The following is a 19,354-nucleotide window of genomic DNA, read 5'->3' as shown; positions in this document are numbered from 1 at the left end:
GCAACTAGCAGGGCGTATGCGCAATATCGTATCTCTCACCGGCTGCACTTGGTCAATTAAGTCGAGTGCTCCACAAGTTGGCTCATTTCCAATATGTGATCGCCAGTGGAGCCCGAAAAGGAAACGAAAGGTGTTGACCTTGTCAGCTCGGGCCAACACGCACCGCGTTCGGACCAAAAGACACATGTCTGGTCTACACCCGGTTTGCCTTCCTCCCAAAAGAAAACAAAAGATAATGCAAATGTGTGTGAAAACCCTTCTGAAGATCAGAAGCCTCTCATAAGCTGGCTGAAAAAGTGAAAGTTAAGCCATGCTTAAGTCGTCCCTAAATCATTTCAAGTTCAAGGTTGCACTTGGTCACTGGTATTTAAGCATTTTCACATTCAAAATTGATATACCCACAGATGCATATATACTTTTTGTGGCCCGTATATATCCATACATATATATGTATTTGCGCTAATTTCTTGACATTTACCGCTTTCATTCAGGGGTATTTTGTTGTTGCCACACTTGATCACCAAAAATTATGTCCATAATTACGGCGATGTTAATCGATTTTTAAGTTGTATACCCCAACACAGTTTGCTCGTTTTTGTGGAGCGGATTATACAACAAATATTTAACACCTTGCAGACAATGGAAGTTGGGTTTTTATCGCCGTTGGATTACTGGTTGACTCGCATTTGAATTGCTTTTCAAATCCACTCGGTAAATTAAATCGTGTAGATTCCATTCGACGGGTAATAACCCGTCCAATGTTGAAAGTCAATAAAATATCAAGTTTTAATTTATATTTCGTGCGCATGTGTGTTTGTGTGTTTGTATTATTATTCGCCTTTTCGCTGCCAAGCAGCCCAAAAGTTTGCATTCAAAGCACTCACTCGCAGCAACTGCATGTTATTATCTAGAGCATGAAATCCGACTGACCGCCTCACTGGAAACCAACTGGACTGAACTGAGCCGGACAAGTGGCTGGTGGCCAAGATATCGCTAGCACCCCAGAATCTATCACATAGTAATACCCTCAAGACGGCTTATGAGTGCACTGCGATCGGTTAGGGGATTATCATCAAAGGGTATTAGCTGATATTATTGTTCCATTCAATGTTATCCATGATTACTTTCATAAGCCCTAAGATTAATCATTTGACTTAAGAGTATGCAATTTGTGAAATAACTACCTAAATAATTGAGTAGTAACTAGTTTATTCGTGACATGATTTTGTCAGTGACAAAAAATGGCCCAATTTAAATACATATCCATTCACCTGCATTCCACCCACAACAATCCGTTGAGCTACTTCCCTTTCTCCCAGGCTCGAAAACCGCCCAAATAATTCTGTCTGCACTTGCCCAATCATCCCCGTTTCCGCAACTAATCTGTCTGCAGAGTATTGCAATTTACCTAAGCAGCTCGAAGCCACAGGAAAAAAGCGGTGCAGCAGCCAATGAAGTCAATTACTCAATTCCCCCCACTATTTTCTTGGATACCTTGGCTGGTGGCGAACAATTGCCGCTCAAAGTTGAAGTTGAATTGGCGCTGACTGCAACAGAGTCGCGCCCTCTTGGCTACTGCGCGCCACTCGGATTCCGATTCAGACTAATTTTCTTGGCTTCGAGAAGAGCACACACACACACACACACACACTCGTGTGTGCAATGTGTGGTGCAGTGGTCGGGCAAACAGAGTGGCGAATTTGGCCGTTTTAAAGCGAAAATCGTGAAAATTGTTCCACTTCAGCAGGTGCCAGCTATTCACAAGGAAATTTATGTCTACAAAAAAATGCTTTTAGCATTAGCATTAGCATTACGAAATTCTACTTAGTTAGCCACTACGAATAGTTTTAATCAATGTATATTTCAGTGTTCCACAGAAGACAAATTTACCTTAGCAATTTAAAACAAAAAGAATTAATTAATGTCGAATATTTTCATAAAGGAGAAATAATTGACCATTTGACTAAAATCACCGCTGAAAAGAAATAATATCATATGGAGTGTAAAAAATCCGCTAGTTTCCGATACAATTACGGTAACTTATATGCAAATTTTACCAACCAACCATTTTGGTTAACAATAGTGGCCATCACTGATCGCCGGATCACGTGCAGACGGCCTCAGCGGGCGGGAGAGGGGATGGATGAAGGGTGAGCGACTGGGGCGACTGTCGTCGGGCGGTCGCGTTCGTTTCTTAAGTCATTCGTTTTGCCTGACACTAAACTGTTGCACTAAAGTGTTGAGTTTGTTTTGCTGGTTTGCTGGCTGCTCTGGCTTGTTTGTTGTTGTTTGGCGCTTGTCGATTTTACAGCCAAGTTTGTTTTGGGCTTTGTGTATGTTTTTTTTATACATATATACATTTTGCGCTTGTTGTTTTTCTACATTTGCCATGTAGTTGGGTCAGGTTGCAGATTCGAAAGTGGGTCAATTTATTACTGCAATGAATTGGTAACGCTGTTGATGCTGTTTGTAGCTGCTGGCAGGGCTTTTGCTTAAATTTAATTAACTGCAATCATTTGTTTTCCCTGTTCACTGGTCGCGGTGGGCGTGTTACTCAATTAACTCCGACAAATTCGAACACATTCCGCGGAAGAAGCTGGCTTAGGAGATGGGGGAAGGTCAATCCCCGCGGCCAATGGACCAGGAACGGATCCGTCAGCTGGATGTGGGTTAAATGTTAGCCCATGTACTCGGGCTAGACCCATGATGATGAGCCTCACATTGCACATTGCATAAGCGGCGTGCGCAGCCGGCAGCTGGAAAATAGTAAAATCACACTCAACAATACTTCTTCTTGCTCATTAAAGAATTTCACAACATCATTTTGCTGTGACCATTGAGAAAAAAAAGTCGCCGATGTCTTTAGAATCTTCAAGATATAAACATTCATATTGCTTGAGAGGATTACAAATTTCTGAGAAATTGTGTTCCTCTATCGCTTTCTAAATTGCATTCACTGAAAAGAATTAAAATTTAGAAGAACGCGTAGAGTAACGATTATCCTTATTAGCCTTTTTACTTTCTGAATTTTTTCGCTGTGCACAGACAACAGCAAATGGTAGAGTGCAGGCCATAAATACGGCACGGCAGAGTGCTCAAGTGCCATGTACAAGCCATTAGGGAAGACATGAACGATGCTGCGCTGCAATCCGTTTTCCTTCGGTTAATGTCTTCGATTTCAACTCGGATTTTATGTGTGAGAAATCCACCGAAATGGTAGACTGTCTGTCTGATACGCATTTTCGGTCATTCCGAACGTGTTTTATGTGCAGCCTGTGCAGATAAACCAAGGCAACAGAAGCCAATGAATTGCCAATGTGGGAGTTAACTCAACTTCCAGTTCGCAAACGACCCATTGAAGTTCCACAAATGAGGAGCCATCTGCAGAAACTTCATGAAAGAATCAGTAGAAGCACAGCAGGCCTTGAAAAGCTTTAAAGCTTTTTCTTGGAACTACAGAATTATCGAATTGTAGATTTAAAACTTATATCATTCAGGCCATACATGTTTCAAATCTTAGTTTGTTCAATATTCAAAAAACTATTTTGTGGGTCAAAAATTATTTTATTTCAATGTTAATATAATGGTTGTTAAATATAAAATATTGGAAATTATTAAAACGTATTTAGTAGAATAAAACCTTTAACTTGTACGTATTTATTTAAAGAATTTTATGTTTCCCACGGTGTAGTTTTTTTGTCTATGTAAAGTATCTTACATTTACTTTACTTAACTTTACTTAAAGCAGTTCGATAAATGATCGTGTATGAAAGTTTCTTAGAAAAGCTGTTCAAGCTTTTACAAGCAGTGCAACCGTTGTATACTTTTCAAAATTTAAAAAATATTTTTAATTTCGGGTGCCTCATCGAAATACTCTATGCAGCTTTGGAAATAGATAACTAAATGATTAAGCATTATTCGCATCGTTTTTGGTTCGATGTCGTACCAACTTCTTATCCTATTTTTATGAATAATAAATGTAAGCTGAGATATACTCAACTTAGAGTTTTATTATAGTAGTTAACAATTGAAAATCACACGGTTATTATAACATTTAGGTTTTCCGTTAATAACTTTCGGTTTTACTCCACGCTTGCTGTCCACACACCGAACCCCGCCCGGCCTTTTCTTTTCTCCGTTTTCTCTGTCCTTTTATTCTGCTGTCGCTTCTCCTGCTGTTTCTCTTGTCACGCTTTTGCTCGGACCCTGCTATTCCTACATATTTAAAGCATTATGTCTTATTCACAGACAAATTCTGATTACATTTTTTTAGCATAATTTTTCTTTATTAAAATTGTATTCATATCATATATGATATCATATGTATTCAATCTTCCCAAATCTTAAAAATTATCATCGCGGGTGGACTGCACCACATAGAATTCTCATGACGACGCAAATGGATTTTCCTGCCATTCATGTATTGGAAAATTACCAGCTGTTTTGGCGACTGGCGCCTTCAAGTTCGATAATAAACTGTAATCCAATCCGCTTTGTGTGGCCAGCAAAACCCGAGAACAAAGTAAAATCAACAAATCCAAGTCGCCAAACCGACTCGCAATAATCGCTCGATGAGTCCGTCCCATGAAAACGCACACTCATCAAAAATCAGAGAAACGCCTTTTTATTCAAGTATATATTAATGGTTTATTAACTAATAAATAACGCAGGCCAGGCGAAAATAGGCCAGCCAGATGGGGGAATCCAAAATTAAACCAGCTGAAAGGGGGAGATATGTAGGTGGAAAGTAATATTGATTGGAGATCGCTGGAGGGTCCGGGCTTATCAAGCAGTCGCCTCTTCTCCTCCTCTCACGATCTCCAAAACTGTAATCGATTCCGTTTTCGCTGATTGTTCGCCTTGGTACACCTAACCTCTTATAGGCTATGTCTGATCGGCTTTCGAATGCACAGACAAAGCCTAGTAGAGGCTAGATTTAGAAGGAAACTATAGTTAAAGAACGGTGGGATTTGATAGTGGCAACTTTTCTTTCGTTTTATTTGTACATTTTTTGCGAATTTCCTACGATAAAAGCAAAGCATTTGTGCCACTTTCTTTGCAGTGCTCGGAATCTGGATTTTTTCGTTTGCCGTCTTAATTTATTAACTTGTTGCCGCCGTTTCGCATTTCGTGTTTTGCGTACTGTTCATGTTTGATCTGCTGCCCGTTTTCGTATTTTTCTTTAATATAAAACTGCCACGTCTTTCACTCGCGACTTTCACTTTTGGGGCTCGTCAAGAGCCGAATTAATTGCAAGCCAGTCGAAAACTGATCAGCGGGCGATTGTCGAGCGCCCACATGGAACGAGTGCTGCCTCGCAACTGATTGCGCTGCGTATATATAGCAAACTCGTAGAGCCCATGTTTGCCAGAGTGCGAGAGCACGCCCTCGGCCAGCAACAACATAACATACACGATTATGGTTTGTGCATTTAAAGTTCAAGTTCAAAGCGAGGCGGCGAGAATACGAATTAGAATTGCTAGAGGATTTGAGCGCAGAGAATTGAGAGCGAGGCGCGAAAAATGGAGAATGGAGAGACAAATGGCCAAGTGCACGTACACCGCCGAATAGAAGAGATCGCTATCTACACAGTGAGAACGTTGCGTTGGTTACACCCAATCTAACTGGTATGACACTTTTTAGATTGCTCGATTTTAATGGATTAGGCATCACCCTGTATTCTATATCTAAAAGACATTTTCTATCCAATTTAATTTCTTTAGGAAGACTCATAAATCTAAATCTCGAAATATTTCTGCCTTTCAAGTACAACTGGAAAAATTTTTTCCGTAACATCGATGCCAACTAAGCTATTTTAAAATTGTTATATTAACCGATCTAGATTTTTCTAGAGTTTTAAGAGTAATATAAGCTAAATATATCTGTGTTTCGTATTACTTTCATTGCATTCTTATTAACAGATTTTCCAGTGTAGTGCTTTCTATTTCGGACCGGCCTTTGCTCTCTTTCCTTCTCTCCGATTCTTCTCACTCTCCGAATGGGTGAATAGAAAAAAGTAGTGCTAGTTTCTCTGCGCGTTTTGTTGTGTTTGTAGTTTGGGCGGCAAAAAGTAATCCATGTCAGTAGAACACTTTCGATTTTAATTTTTTTTCGCTTTTGCGGGCACGTCGCGTTCCTGTTTTTTAAAATTTTTTTTGTTACTTTTTCTGCGCTAATTGCTTGATACTATTTTTGATCGTGCTGTTGTGGATTTTAATCGTACGTTTAATGGCCAAACTTTCACTTTCCAAGTCAGAATTGTGAATTTCACTAGAACTTTTTGGTATTGAGATTATTTATTTTATGGGTCCTTGGCTATTTCTTATTTATCTTTTTGCTGCTGCTAACCGATCTTGACACTTGCACAGTTTTGGTTTTAATAAACCCGAGTACGAAGTGATTTTATGCTTTTATACTCTCGCCAGCGCAGTCGGCAGCGCAGTCGGCGTCAATGGCGGCCATTGCGTGCATATATATGTATGCATATGTACATATATATATGTACGAACATATACACGTATGTGCGTGAGTATGTGTGCGATCGCTTCATTTTATTATTTTGTTTGACTTTTTAATATGCGAGAAAAGTACGAAAAGTAAAGCGAACGGAACGAACGGCGACGGAATGAGCAGTTTGCATTGCCCGATCGCCGCTTTATATATTTGCCTGATCCGTCGCCGCACACGCACACACTCTCGCAGCCGCGAATATGAGTTACTTTCGGTTCGAGCATCGTTCTTTTGGGGCAGCACTGCTGCTTCTGCTCGTATGCACTCCTCGTTTTTTGTCTGTTTTGGCGACCCACTCACATACACACGCTCGCCTGGGGGCTCTTCCTGCAGCCTGCCCCGCCCACTGCAGCCCTCTCCCCACATACACGCACACTCACGCAGATCCCCCCCTTTTCACAGTAGCGGTCAAGATTGTGGGATCTTACGCATTAGGTTGCTTATTTATTATAAACCACTAATTGTTCATGTAGGGAATATCATGTATCTTAAATTGTTATTTTTAAAAATCATAACTATGCAAAGGAACTCAATTAGTTATCAAAGTTGACGTAAAGAGGTTTTTAAGATCTCTAAAAACGGCGCAACAGTTTATTTTTCAAAATATTTTTATGGAAAATAGTGCAGTTATTTCTTTTGCCGCATCATTTTTAATACCTTTTCGTTATGTCTCTATTTACAAGCGCCACTAGTGTTGCGACCGCCATTGTAAGCCCCCAGACGCGTCGCTGCCACTGCCTCTTTCTCTCCAGGCCGAGTTTTTGCCGTTGGGTGTTGTCTGCCTGGTTGTTTCGCATATTTTTCGGCTTGCATTTTTTGCTGGCTACTTTCCTCTCTCCGAGGGCGCAAATTAAGTTCGAGTCATTAAACCGGTCAACTAAACTAGCGTGGCATCCCAAACTTAAGATCAGTTGGCAAGGGGGTAAACAACAAGAGGAACATCTCGATCACTTGTGGTCACTTAAACGCTTTGTGCAGGGGTCCGAAGTTATTGACCGACTTTAGTGTAATCCGAACACCACTGACATTCAATGCCTTCTTCTCCGAGGAAATATGGCACCATCTGATAAATGCGCCAGATGAGCGGAAAACATAGCTGTTCGCACTTGAAGGGATTGGTTTTATTTATAAAGGAGGTGCTGTTAAATCATCGTTATATATAATACACGCAAGTGCTGGGGTTTTCAATTATTTTAAACCCTTATTACTTACCATAATTAATCGAGTAAACTATGTCACCAGACGAAAGGCTGAGGCAAAAACTCAAGCGTTGCACAGCTGCAATTAATCAGTTGATTGATTCTATATATGTATACGCATCGTCGAAATTATGACTTGGCTTTCACTCCGCCTACTTAAGTGCAAGTATGAGTATTGTTAGGTCCCGAAAAAGAAAGAATTGATAAAGTAACTTGAACTCTCTCTACACGCGCAGCCGTTAATTATACGCCATGTATGTCAGTCGACGTTCCTGTTTTTCTGCGCCTTTTGTCGGTTGTCGAGTGCTTTTCGTGCCGTATTTGTTATATTCTTATTCTGGCGAATGCAATGAACTCGGCTTGTTTATTTAAAAATAAAAATACAATTTGCAAAGAAATAAAAAGATCGCAGAACAAAAATCGAATCAACAAACAAAAGGAATTCTTTGTTTATGGCATTGCCAACCTGTGCTCATGTGCAGAGGCGGATAAGGAAAAGCACTTCTAAAAAGGGGTTATGGAAGTCATAGCAGAGTAATAACAAAACTTATACGAAAAAACATAGTTAAAATACTAAATATTATGAAATCTCAACTTAGAACTCAGTGGAAATTCTTATAAGGTGCAGATATAGAATGCTAAAGAATTCGCGTTCCGTCAAATCCCCGTTAGAATCCACCTCTGCTCCTTAGGGAGTGTGAGTGCAAGGCCCGATTGCTATCTCTGTTACACACGCCTACCTAGTTGCTCTCCAATTGGGGCGCGAATTGCAATTTCGGGTTGTTTTGGCTTTCGGATGGCAATTTTAGAGAGCCGGGTTCATTGGCATCGTGCAGATTTTGTTTATCAGTCGAAATACTTTGCTAACAAATTGCAGTCAATGACATTAGTCGCACAAAAAGCGCACAAACATGCAGGGCGGATGTGGCAATCGCTCCGTCTCTTTCCTTTGCGTGGGGGAGGGGGGTAGAGAGAGGAAAAGAGGGCGCAGGAGGAGCAACCGAGATGGCGAACAGGTCACGCAAGCGTACAACAGTTTATTCATCTCGCATCTCGCCAAAATGCGCAGCAGCGGAATCGACAAACTTTCCGAAGCCCCATCGATAAAGTGGAGATAGAAGACTGTCTTCTGCACACTTGTGCAAATCTCCGGGAACAAGAACAAGACCATAGTGACCAAAAACAATGGCACTTTGGGAAAAATCGTACTGATAATATGATAAGATACTACTACTATAGAGTTAAATCCTATTACTATTCGAATTTTAAAGCTTAAGGATAGATATAGCAAAAAAGTGGTTAATCTTTGAATTAGGTTTTGAAGAACGAAAGACTTCAATTGGTTGCCTTATAAAGCAGCATTTCTATTGTTAGACAACGATTCGATTTCTTTCCGTGCAGCAAGATCACTTTTTCGGGTTCTGTTTGTCCGGAAAAAGATGAAGACGGCGGGGGGAGTACGAAATGGGGGCGCTGGGGGAGTGCCGCTGCAAAATTGTTTAATTATAAGAAGTAAAAAACGAATCGGGCTGCTCGAGTGAGAGCGAGCGAGAGAGAGAGGGAGCAAAAGCTGAGATGCAGATGCAGAGCGAGCGAGTGAGGGACAGAGATAAAGTTTTCGTTGAAGGACAGACACGGTCTTTAAAAGTGAGTAATGCACTGGAGGTTGTTGACTCTATTTGCATCCCGCTCGCTCTGCCTGTTGCCATCGTCGCCTTCGCCTTGTGTATTTTTTTATTTATTTCCTTTTTTTTTAATTTTTCTTATTTATTTTTATACTTATTTTGCACTGTCCACTGGGCTCGTCGTTGTTGTTTTGGTTTGCGCTGCTGCTGCCGATATTGTATTCAGTATCTGTGTATCTGTGTGTGGAGAATCTTTTGTTGTGCGTTTTTATTTTTTGGCATTGCAAGTGTGTGTGCGTGCGTGTGTGTTGTGCAAAGTCAAAGTGATTAAACTTTATGCGCAATTTATTTTGCATTCACCACAACAGTAACAGCAACAACAACAGCGGCAAAGCCAAAAAAAGAAAAACAGGCACAAAATTATTGTTTAATGCTAATTTAACACACGTCAAGTGCTGGCAGCCAAAAAAACCTGGCTGACAAAATCGCGTTTACAGGTTCCGACAATCGCGTAGTGAGATAAGCGTTGTGATAACCATACACCGCGCGGAAAATAGCTCCACTTGCCGCTAATTTCACCCTTCCATTTGCAATTCGAAATATAAAAGGGGTACAAAGTTCTAAGGGAAGAAAATGTGTTTTAGGCAGGGTAATGACTTTGGTTCATTCATTTGTATTTATTTATTTTAGATGATTGAAAGGGAAATTAAGCAATTCACAAGAACAGTAACTACATTCATAGCACTAAGTTAATGGCCACAACTGTTTTAGCCGCTATTTGGGAAATAGAAATGGCAAAAATGTAGTCACAATCGCCTTGCAACATGACAAAAGCCATTGGAATTTGTGCATATTTTCCGGTCTGATTGACTCGGCGACTGTACGAATGTCGCATGTCGAGAAGAACAGCACATGTGCCTGGATGCGGGTGCTAAGCACTCCTCCTCGTCCGACTCCGAAGTTAATTTCACCCTTCTGTTTGACGGCGTTTTTTTTTTTTTATCCAGAATTGGGGAACTGCAGTTGTGGCAGCCGCACAACATGCGGCTAAATGTTGACACCCAGCAGACGCCACAGTCACCGCAAAAACGCAAGCCTCGGGACCTCTGGTCCTCTCAGACGAGGAAGAAACCTAATGAGTGGGATGATCGATTGGGGTGGACCCTGTTATGGAAGATTCCATTTACTAATAACAGTGTTTTTACATTAAATGAAAGTTTCGAAAATATAATATACCAGTTCATCATTAAGAAACATAGCCTCCTGCCATATTTTAAGCTTAGTTTTAGTGTAAGCTTAGTTTAATCGAATTATAATGATAATAAATAAATTAGTTCCAAATGAAAATCCATCGTTATATTTAATTAAATGTAACTTCGTTAGCACTCCATCCCAATCGCGTGCAGGCCAGGTCCAGATGGGCACAATATGGTGCTGCTCCTTCTCCTTCTGGATGACGCCGCTGGCTTCATGGCCACAGTTGCAGTTGCAGCACTTTTTATTATTTCTCCCAGCTCTGGCTGATCTTGCTGCCTTTTCTGCTGTTAATCGTCTTGACGGCGCAGTCGCATTGTGCGTGCTGCTCCCAAGGCCAGTGCCATATTTTACACGAGTGACATCGCCGGGCGAACTTCCGCCAGTGCTGTGGCTGCTCCTCATATAGCATATATATTGCATACATACATAGCATATATGCCCCGAACCCGATCCCGATCCTCGTCTTTGTGCGTCAGCGCTGGCACTGCATTTCACGGCTGTTTATATCGCTACTCCCCCAACACACACACACACGCACATCCCGATCGTTTAACACCCACTGCAAGTGGAACTGCAGGCCGGGCATGTTCTTGGAATATCCACACGGCCAGAAAATTATATGGTATCGACAATGACTTGATTAATAACATCCAAACAGGAAGAAAATTATATTCGTCGCAGTGAAATTGATTAATGACATTCTTAATCCCACTTCGCGTGCGCCGCTCCCCATGTCGTATACGCAATTTTCGGGGCAAATACGATTATTAAACGAACTAGATTGTGGTACATAACTATTTTATGTATCTATAACTTTTAAGTACATAAGTATTGAGGAAAATTCCTGACTAATCGTGAAAGAAGATTTCATTGAGAGTTCGATTTTTATCTATGGGATTTATTCACGAACACATGCATATAGAGTTTTATATCATCATCATTGGCTTTATAGCATTATAATGGTAGGCAACATCTCCTCGACTTTCCCCAGACTTTTTTTCAGTGTGCAATCAATCAGGTAGCAATCGACTTCGACTCTGTTGTCAAGGGGTGGGGCTCATTCAATAATCAAACTCCCTACAATAATTGTCTCTCGTTTTACCATTTCTGTTACTACTTATTGAAATTTTAGTATTATCGTTTTTTCCACTCTTTTCTATTCTAATTAATTTTGCATACATATTGTTCTTAAAATCATGTGATGCAGCTTAAAAGTGAGTTCCTTATAATTTAGTAAGTAAAACCAATGCACCACTTTTAATTCTTACCAATTACCAATCCACCTAACGCATTTATGCAGCGTTTTTGGATTGGCCACAATGGGTCTGATGATGGGCATCGCCTGTGTGGTGATTCCCCGATTGTGGTTCTTTCTGGAGAAGGTTTATAGGGTTTTCGTGGAGTACACTCCCATCATTTACTTAAGTGAGGATCGCCTGTCGCCCGTTTCCAAAAGCCGACTGAGTCTCGTGGCCAGGAAGACACTTGTCCTGGACATGGATAACACCATGATCACGTCGTGGTTTATAAAGAGGGGAAAAAAACCGAAGAATATACCACGAATTGCGCATGACTTTAAGTTCTACTTGCCGGCCTATGGAGCCACCATCTATGTCTACAAGCGCCCCTATTTGGATCACTTCCTCGATCGCGTATCCAAGTGGTACGACCTGACTGTCTTCACATCCGGAGCCGAGATATATGCCTCTCCGATTCTCGACTTTCTGGACAGGGGACGTGGCATCCTAAACAGTCGCCTCTACCGGCAGCATTGCATAGAACAGTTTGGAAAGTGGTCCAAGTCCGTACTGCTGGCCTGCCCGGATTTGTCCAATGTTGTGCTGCTGGACAACTCCAGCACGGAGTGCAGTTTCAATGCGGAAAACGCCATTCTCATCAAGTCCTATGAAATCGGCTGTCGCGACGAGGCCCTCATCAATTTGTTACCTTTTCTGGACGCCCTGCGATTCATGAAGGATGTGCGATCGATGCTCAAACGTTGCACTCGCTTCGAAAGTTTTGCTCAGTGAGATGATGTTGGTTGTTTGTTTTTTTTTTTTCTTTTTTTGGGTTCTATTCATTTATTTGTTAAATTTTAAAGCACTGAATCACATTGACTTATCATTTTGCACATTGATCAAAGGTCAATGTGTGCTTGTGATTTTTGAAATTTATTCTTTGATAGTCATTTAGAGATCTCTACACAGCGCAATTTTCTATGTCTCACGGGTTGTTATCAAACAACAGTATTTGGAATCCTTTATGTTTCATTAAGATTTATATTTTGCTGCGCAAGTGATCTACAGCAAGGTGTAGCAACATCTTCCACTGTCTTCGGTTTAGTCATGCCCCAAGGGTCTGCTTAGTCATGTGCCAGAATTGGAAAAAGTGGAAGGCCAAGTGATTCACTGAGTAAACGACTTCGGCCAAGGCTGCAGCGATATCAGGCCACAACTCATATTAATCAGAGGCTAGTACAATGTGCTCCACTTTATCGGCTAGCGAGTTGCGACAGTGAAAAATGAGCAAATGTCACAAGGATCATAGGGCTTGGCCCGTTCTACCATCTGCATTTCGATCTGAGTTGGTACTTGGCTTGAAACTGGTTTTGCTCAAAGAAAGCAAAAACACTGATAATTAAGTGCTTCGAATGCGGCTTTAAGTTCGATGTTTTTCCACAGAAATCTTTCAATTCCCGCACCTTACACTCAAGCAACACTATTTTCACTTGACTACATACCCTGGAGAGCCACCAATGCGGCTCTGGAGAATCGAATACTTTTCGTGCTAATCCCTAGTCCAGCTCAGCCATTTGGGTGCGGCAATTAAGTCACCATCATCACCACCGGCGAGCAGGATCTTTTTGCAGGGGGAATGGGGGACTTTGGCGGTGAAGGGGCTCGCGTTTCCAGCGAAGATCATTATTGTCTCGTCGCGGATGCTGGATACTGGATGCTCGAATCTCGAATATCTGGACGGTGGATGGTGGTTGCTGAAGAGCAAGACGTCGGCGGCCCCAAAATAAAAAAGTGAGGCAGCCTCCGCGCGGCGGGGCAAACAAGTTAATGAACCTGCGTCTGGGATCCTTGGGACACTCGACTGCGGAGTGGAGGGCAGCCCGTCCAACTAGTTTGGCCCTGGTTTTTCGGCTTTGGTCTGCTTTGAGGATCGGCCATGGCCGCGAACGTCGCGCCGCGCCGAAATCTGTGGCATGAATTCCCTGGAAATTATCGAAATTTCATTTCATTGCGGTACGGCCAGCCGAAATTAAGTTCAACAGCATTCCACCGGTCAGCGACTGTCTGGGCCCGTCTGTTGGCCAAAAACAAAATATATTTGTTAGCCGAGCTTAGAAGAGAGTAGCGCACGTCCTCCTGTACATCAATGAACATCGATTCTTTGGGAAGTTTGCCCTTTTGGATGCCGTATTTATTATGCATCTGTGGAAATGTATCTTATCGTTAGGTTTCGCAGAAATCGCAGTTCTCAAACGTAGCGTCTGGGTCACCATTTTCCATAGCTTAATAAACATACTAGATTGCGGTCACCAAAAACTAAAAATGCTCAATACTTTGATAGTAATTGAAGCTTCATATTGATCTAAGTATGTTGGCAGATGGCAACGGATTGATTTCCTGCCCTGCGACCAAGTTCCTTCATTATCCTTGGGAAAGGAGTCATTGCCCTGCCGCGGCTCACATTACACAATTGCATCGGCGATCCCGATCGGACGGTGCTCAAGTTACACAGAACTCCAGTGGCCTACTTCCACTCGAGTGACCCGCAATGTCCCCGAACAATACCCTTTGTGCCCAGTCCCAGAAAACAGGAGCAGGAGCAGGAGCTGCGTGCAGCAACCCCATTATCCCGATCCTGCTCAGCCAGCCAGCCAGCTAGCCAAAGACAAAGAAACCCATTTTGTCGCATTCAAACAGAAATTAATGTAAAACAAAACCCAATCCAATTCCAATTCCAATCCCATCCAAGAGCTCACTGTTGAGCGGTGATGGCGAGGGGGGGGAAGGGGCGCGCGACCAGCGAGGGCATTTAATTTTATTTTTATAACTGACCTCGAACTTTTGTGCAATGTGATTGAACTGCCTGACGACGATATCTGTGGGCCCTGGTCTGTCCGGCCCCCGTCGCAGTCCCTTTCCGTCAGCGGGACATACACTTGGAAAAATAATGTGGCCATAGGCCCGACTTTGAAGAAATATATAGAAAAGATACATTTAGTTTGGTTGCCACCTAAGCGTATACTTAATATTCTTAATCTACTGGCATTTACTAAGCCAGATTAAAATATTTACCACTTGAAGTAAGAAGAACTTAAATTTATAAATAAAATAATAATAATATAAATGAAATAAATTTTTATATATTATATTAATATTATTTTGCTCAGTGTTGCTGCGATCCGAAGTGCAGCATTTGCATGCAGACTGCATATGGAGCTGTTGATCGCCTCCAACTCCGATTCCGATTTGGAGAGCGATTCAGGGACCGAAACCGAGCCTGGATGCAATCCGCGGTTGACAAACAATATGGAAATTTTACTGAGTGCGCTAAAATAAAAGGGGAAGCGAAAGCGAATCTTAAATGGCAAGAGGCGAGTGTTGGCGAGGGGGGGGGGCGGTGGCAGCGGGGTCGATAGTTGCAGTCGTCAGCGGGGAACGTTAAATGCATAATAAATGTGCGTTCTAGAGGTTGGGAAATAAAATGCGTGCAGCGACGTTGACGCCTTGCACTTTCAATGACCAAACAGAACGATAAGAAAGGCAGAGATATAATACACTGAGCCAAATTAAGTGCATTATCACATTTAAAAACGATTTCTAGCAAGCCAAGCTAGATAAAGTGTCGAACATTATTCCTCAAAATTCGAATAATTTAAGAATAGTTGTTGTTGTATGGAAGTGTATGTTCGTTCCTATCTAATCTTTGTTTGAGTTCCAAATTTGTACTACTTATAAATGCATAAAGGCGGGTGATACCAATTCGTATGTACATATGTAGGTTCGACAACAAAGTTCTGATTGACTTTGTTTGCCGAAACAATTTCAGAGCGCCAAAGATAATGCGAATAAAATGGAAATGGAGAGGGACCTCTGAAATACATCCACTAGTTCTTTATCAAAAATTGCTCTGTGGCTTTTGCTTTTGCTGCTGCTGTGCAAATATTTAATACATTTTTTGCGCTCGCCAAAAGCGCAAAACAAAAGAACCCAAAAAAAGAGACGAAGACGAAGAAGACAATAAATAGAAAGCAGAGGCGTTGGCAGCGGCGAATGCCAGTCAAGCTTTAATTCCCCAAGCAACAACAATATGGGAGCAACAACAAAACAGCAGCAGCGGCAACCGCAAAAAGTGCTTAGCTGACGTCATTTGTCCTTGAATTCGTATATTTGCCGCAAGCCCAAAGCGAAATTCGCAAAATTCAATGCACTCGCCAGCTAAACAAAAAAAATAAAAGAGCAGATAAGACGACGAAAAGGCGAAATGAGAAGCGGAAAAGAGTAGCCGCATAATGTGAAATTTGCATTGGAATTGCAGAATTCATTCGAAATGTGAATTTCAATGGAAAGGCAAAAGAACATCACTCATTATTTGTACAATTAAGGTGCATAAATAATATTTTTTTGGATTTTAAACTTTTTAAATTCAAATCAAGGCGCCAAAACCAAAAAGCTTTTCGCCAGTGCTGCCAAGCTAGTCGAGACGCACTCACAAGCAGGGCGCCACTCTGCCAGTGTTGAACAGTACCGGCATTAGTGTGGTCAACTACCATGCGTTTGTAAACAGCAGTTAGGAATTTACCATTTTTCAGACACGTTCACACTTCAAAACACAAATTCAATAAAAAAATAAACACGCGCAGTTTTTAATAATTTTTTACCAAACAGTTTTTCTTTGATGCGTACTCGCTTTGCAGGGTGGAGCAAAAACGGTGAACGCCAGGTGTGTAATCAGCGCATCGTTAATTTGGCGCCGCTCCTCCTCTTCTATCTTCTCTCCACTTCTCTCCGTTTTTTTTGCGTGTTTTCCGTTGCTGTTCTGGTTTTCCGTTCTTATTTTCTGGTTTTGCATAAGTTTAAATAAGCTGCAAACTGTGAACATATTAGGGAGCACGCGAAGGAAGTACGTTGATCGTCAGCCGTAATATCCGGCTTATCGACGCTCATTTATCACCTGCCCTTTGAACCCAAGCTGAATCCAATTCCGGATCGCGATCCGGCCCTGAAATCTCCACGTCTGTTTGCTTATGCCTCTGATATACTAATCTCCGGAGCCCACGCGTATCTGAAGTTGACAGTCGGCCGTCGGTCGTTCCGCGCTCCGCAGCAGTCAGTTTCGTAATTAACTTAACCCGTGTGCTTGTACGTCTTCTTTCCCGCAGAAAAGCGACGTAAATCGATAGCACTAACCCCGCCCGCAAAGAAGTCAGCCCACACAACACACTCCACACCGCACACCATACAAGCCGCAATGGGTCAGACTCTATCGGAACCGGTGACCGCCAAGGAGTCAGCGTACTGCCAGAACGCCGCCTACCGCGTGGGCAGCTCCTGCATGCAGGGGTGGCGCATCAACATGGAGGACTCGCACACCCACATCCTCTCGCTGCCGGACGATCCGGGAGCGGCATTCTTCGCCGTCTACGACGGGCACGGAGGCGCCACGGTGGCCCAGTACGCCGGCAAGCACCTGCACAAGTACGTTCTCAAGCGGCCGGAGTACAACGACAACATCGAACAGGCGCTGCAGCAGGTGAGTCACGGCAGAGTCACTTTTAGATGGCGGGAATGGCGACATTTATAGATCGCTGAAGGCAGTTGGAGTACCTATGTATATGTACTCCTCACATGCAGTCTTCTTTCGGATATGCACGGTATCGATGATGTCCTTAAATAAATGATAATTGGATACTTGGATATATGAGGGTAGTACCCACTTCTTAAAACCAAAGTTTTACATATTACACATATATGTATGTATGTACAATACGTACCTATTCTATTCTATTCAAGCGACTCATTTCAACAAATTGTTACTCATCTGCAGCACAAAGATTTGTTAAGAATGATAAGTAATGGGATGAAAACAACTTGTTAAAACCTCTATACATTTATCTTTATATGTCTCACGTTTATTAAAGTCATATACTTTTTGAAGATACATATAAACAACAGATTAACTTATAAAGATATCTAAAATGTAATGCCATTTAAATTCACTAGTTTTGAGAACATGTAAAGCTCTTCAAGCCATTCTATTTAATTCATGACTCATATATGATGCAATTGCAGGGCTTTCTGGACATCGACTACGTTATGCTACGCAACAAGACATGTGGTGACCAGATGGCCGGCTCGACTGCCGTAGTTGTTTTGGTAAAGGACAACAAGCTTTATTGCGCCAACGCAGGCGACTCGCGCGCCATTGCCTGCGTGAACGGACAACTGGAGGTCCTGTCGCTGGACCACAAGCCCAATAACGAGGCGGAGTCCAAGCGGATCATCCAAGGCGGCGGCTGGGTTGAGTTCAATCGCGTCAACGGCAATCTTGCGCTTTCCCGCGCCCTCGGTGACTATGTATTCAAGCATGAGAACAAAAAACCGGAAGATCAAATCGTCACAGGTGAGAATCACCATCTCCATCCATTGTTCTTGTTAAGCATTATCACCTTGTTTCTTGTTCTCCGTGCGCCTATATAGCCTTCCCGGACGTGGAGACGCGGAAAATCATGGACGATTGGGAATTCATCGTGCTGGCCTGCGATGGCATTTGGGATGTAATGAGCAACGCGGAAGTGCTCGAGTTCTGTCGCACGCGCATCGGCATGGGCATGTTTCCGGAGGAGATCTGCGAAGAGCTGATGAATCACTGCCTAGCACCCGACTGCCAAATGGGAGGCCTCGGCGGCGACAATATGACCGTGGTGCTGGTGTGCCTGCTGCACGGCCGTCCCTACAGCGATCTGATAGCCCGCTGCCGAAATGGCAGCCAGGCGACTAACAATGATCAAGAGGAAGCCGGCGACGCGACGAAGGATGAAGTCGCAAAGGACGAAGCGGAGGCGGAAACCGATACCGAAACGGAAACGCAAACCAAACCCTGCCAGAAGCAATCCAATTCCGGTCCCATGGACGACGAGGTGAAGATGGCGTCGCATCTAAACAAGATGGCAGCGATCGAAAGCCACTATATATACGATTAATTAGGGTTACAGAAATAGCGCTTAGGTCAACTCTTTATACTTAACAGCGCAAGTGTTCTTGGTTAAGTTTTATATACACACAGTACGCCACACAGTCCTTACCAAAATATTTGCTCCGATTATTAATAATTGTTTTAACTGTAACCCCACGATGCGTGTATATGCCTTGTCTAACTATTTAATGTATGATTTACTATGCTTTGTGATGCCCGAGCAAAATGGATAAAAAAGAATTGTATTACTCGTTTAGTATTTATGTACCTAAGCATACTTGTGAAAGTTGTTTGGAACTGATCTTTTAGAAATGAGTGCGAAGAAGTTTCAAAATTAAAATGAACAAAATGTTTTGTAGTGCCCAAGAAAGTGGAATTTTTTTTTTGTATATTAAGGGGGAACTAAAGTATAAGCGATAAATATTATTAGTCATTTTGTTCGATGTAGAATCCATGAAAGTAAGATGCACTTTTTGAGACTGATTCTACCATCCTGTTTGCCACGCGTTGCAATACTTTTTGGTGGATCCAAGACGGCTATCAGGAACAGCT

General features: G+C 42.3%; 3 protein-coding genes, 2 long non-coding RNA genes and 1 other non-coding gene across 11 annotated transcripts; 2 read left to right on the top strand and 4 right to left on the bottom strand.

Annotated features, from left to right (window-relative positions):
- Positions 1 to 1,466: 1,466 nt before the first annotated feature.
- Positions 1,467 to 6,631, bottom strand: lncRNA:CR43626 (long non-coding RNA:CR43626). Of its 3 annotated transcripts, none has more exons than NR_124769.1 (1): positions 1,467 to 6,381. It is a non-coding gene; the product is annotated as a long non-coding RNA:CR43626 (long non-coding RNA). The 3 variants fall into 3 exon arrangements; NR_048218.2 differs by having other exon boundaries at positions 3,571 to 6,631; NR_133165.1 differs by having other exon boundaries at positions 4,969 to 5,377.
- On the bottom strand, positions 4,853 to 4,949 carry mir-282 (mir-282 stem loop). Its single transcript, NR_048219.1, has one exon. It is a non-coding gene; the product is annotated as a mir-282 precursor RNA (primary transcript).
- Positions 6,632 to 6,926: 295 nt separating the features above from the next.
- Positions 6,927 to 7,956, bottom strand: CG43389 (uncharacterized protein). The gene is made up of 2 exons (NM_001259665.2): positions 7,723 to 7,956; positions 6,927 to 7,615 (listed from the first exon to the last, which is right to left on the bottom strand). Exon 2 carries the CDS (start codon positions 7,305 to 7,307, stop codon positions 7,161 to 7,163), a length of 147 nt encoding a protein of 48 aa, NP_001246594.1. The 5' UTR covers positions 7,308 to 7,615; positions 7,723 to 7,956; the 3' UTR covers positions 6,927 to 7,160.
- Positions 7,957 to 10,630: 2,674 nt separating this feature from the next.
- lncRNA:CR45424 (long non-coding RNA:CR45424) lies at positions 10,631 to 11,065 on the bottom strand. Of its 2 annotated transcripts, none has more exons than NR_124767.1 (1): positions 10,631 to 11,065. It is a non-coding gene; the product is annotated as a long non-coding RNA:CR45424 (long non-coding RNA). The 2 variants fall into 2 exon arrangements; NR_124768.1 differs by having other exon boundaries at positions 10,631 to 10,975.
- A 611-nt stretch (positions 11,066 to 11,676) lies between these two features.
- Positions 11,677 to 12,697, top strand: CG12078 (uncharacterized protein). 2 transcript variants are annotated; one of them, NM_001259664.1, is made up of 2 exons: positions 11,677 to 11,805; positions 11,892 to 12,697. In NM_001259664.1, the coding sequence occupies exon 2, from the start codon at positions 11,911 to 11,913 to the stop codon at positions 12,619 to 12,621; it is 711 nt and encodes a 236-aa protein (NP_001246593.1). In that variant the 5' UTR covers positions 11,677 to 11,805; positions 11,892 to 11,910; the 3' UTR covers positions 12,622 to 12,697. The 2 variants fall into 2 exon arrangements, with proteins under 2 accessions (NP_001246593.1, NP_647795.2); NM_139538.3 differs by having other exon boundaries at positions 11,677 to 11,824.
- Positions 12,698 to 16,392: 3,695 nt separating this feature from the next.
- CG17746 (uncharacterized protein) lies at positions 16,393 to 19,166 on the top strand. 2 transcript variants are annotated; one of them, NM_139537.4, is made up of 4 exons: positions 16,393 to 16,549; positions 16,989 to 17,359; positions 17,899 to 18,229; positions 18,307 to 19,024. In NM_139537.4, exons 2-4 carry the CDS (start codon positions 17,078 to 17,080, stop codon positions 18,807 to 18,809), a joined length of 1,116 nt encoding a protein of 371 aa, NP_647794.1. In that variant the 5' UTR covers positions 16,393 to 16,549; positions 16,989 to 17,077; the 3' UTR covers positions 18,810 to 19,024. The 2 variants fall into 2 exon arrangements, with proteins under 2 accessions (NP_647794.1, NP_728844.1); NM_168008.3 differs by lacking the exon at positions 16,393 to 16,549 and adding an exon at positions 16,598 to 16,729 and having other exon boundaries at positions 18,307 to 19,166.
- Positions 19,167 to 19,354: the final 188 nt, after the last annotated feature.

The sequence above is a fragment of the Drosophila melanogaster genome, chromosome 3L (genome assembly GCF_000001215.4).
Source record: "Drosophila melanogaster chromosome 3L".
Lineage (NCBI taxonomy): Eukaryota > Metazoa > Arthropoda > Insecta > Diptera > Drosophilidae > Drosophila > Drosophila melanogaster.
Note: the sequence above shows the minus strand (reverse complement) of the source record. Positions and strands in the feature narration are given on the sequence as shown.

Excerpts from the sequence above, each read along its gene's own strand:
- CG12078 (NM_139538.3), top strand. The coding sequence starts at position 11,793 with ATGCAGCTTAAAAGTGAGTTCCTTATAATTTA. Across the intron at positions 11,825-11,891 it reads AGTGAGTTCCTTATAATTTA|CGTTTTTGGATTGGCCACAA; the intron begins GTAAGTAAAACC and ends GCATTTATGCAG.
- CG43389 (NM_001259665.2), bottom strand. The coding sequence starts at position 7,307 with ATGCGAAACAACCAGGCAGACAACACCCAACGGCAAAAACTCGGCCTG.
- CG17746 (NM_168008.3), top strand. The coding sequence starts at position 17,078 with ATGGGTCAGACTCTATCGGAACCGGTGACCGCCAAGGAGTCAGCGTAC. Across the intron at positions 17,360-17,898 it reads TCGAACAGGCGCTGCAGCAG|GGCTTTCTGGACATCGACTA; the intron begins GTGAGTCACGGC and ends ATGCAATTGCAG. Across the intron at positions 18,230-18,306 it reads GGAAGATCAAATCGTCACAG|CCTTCCCGGACGTGGAGACG; the intron begins GTGAGAATCACC and ends GCGCCTATATAG.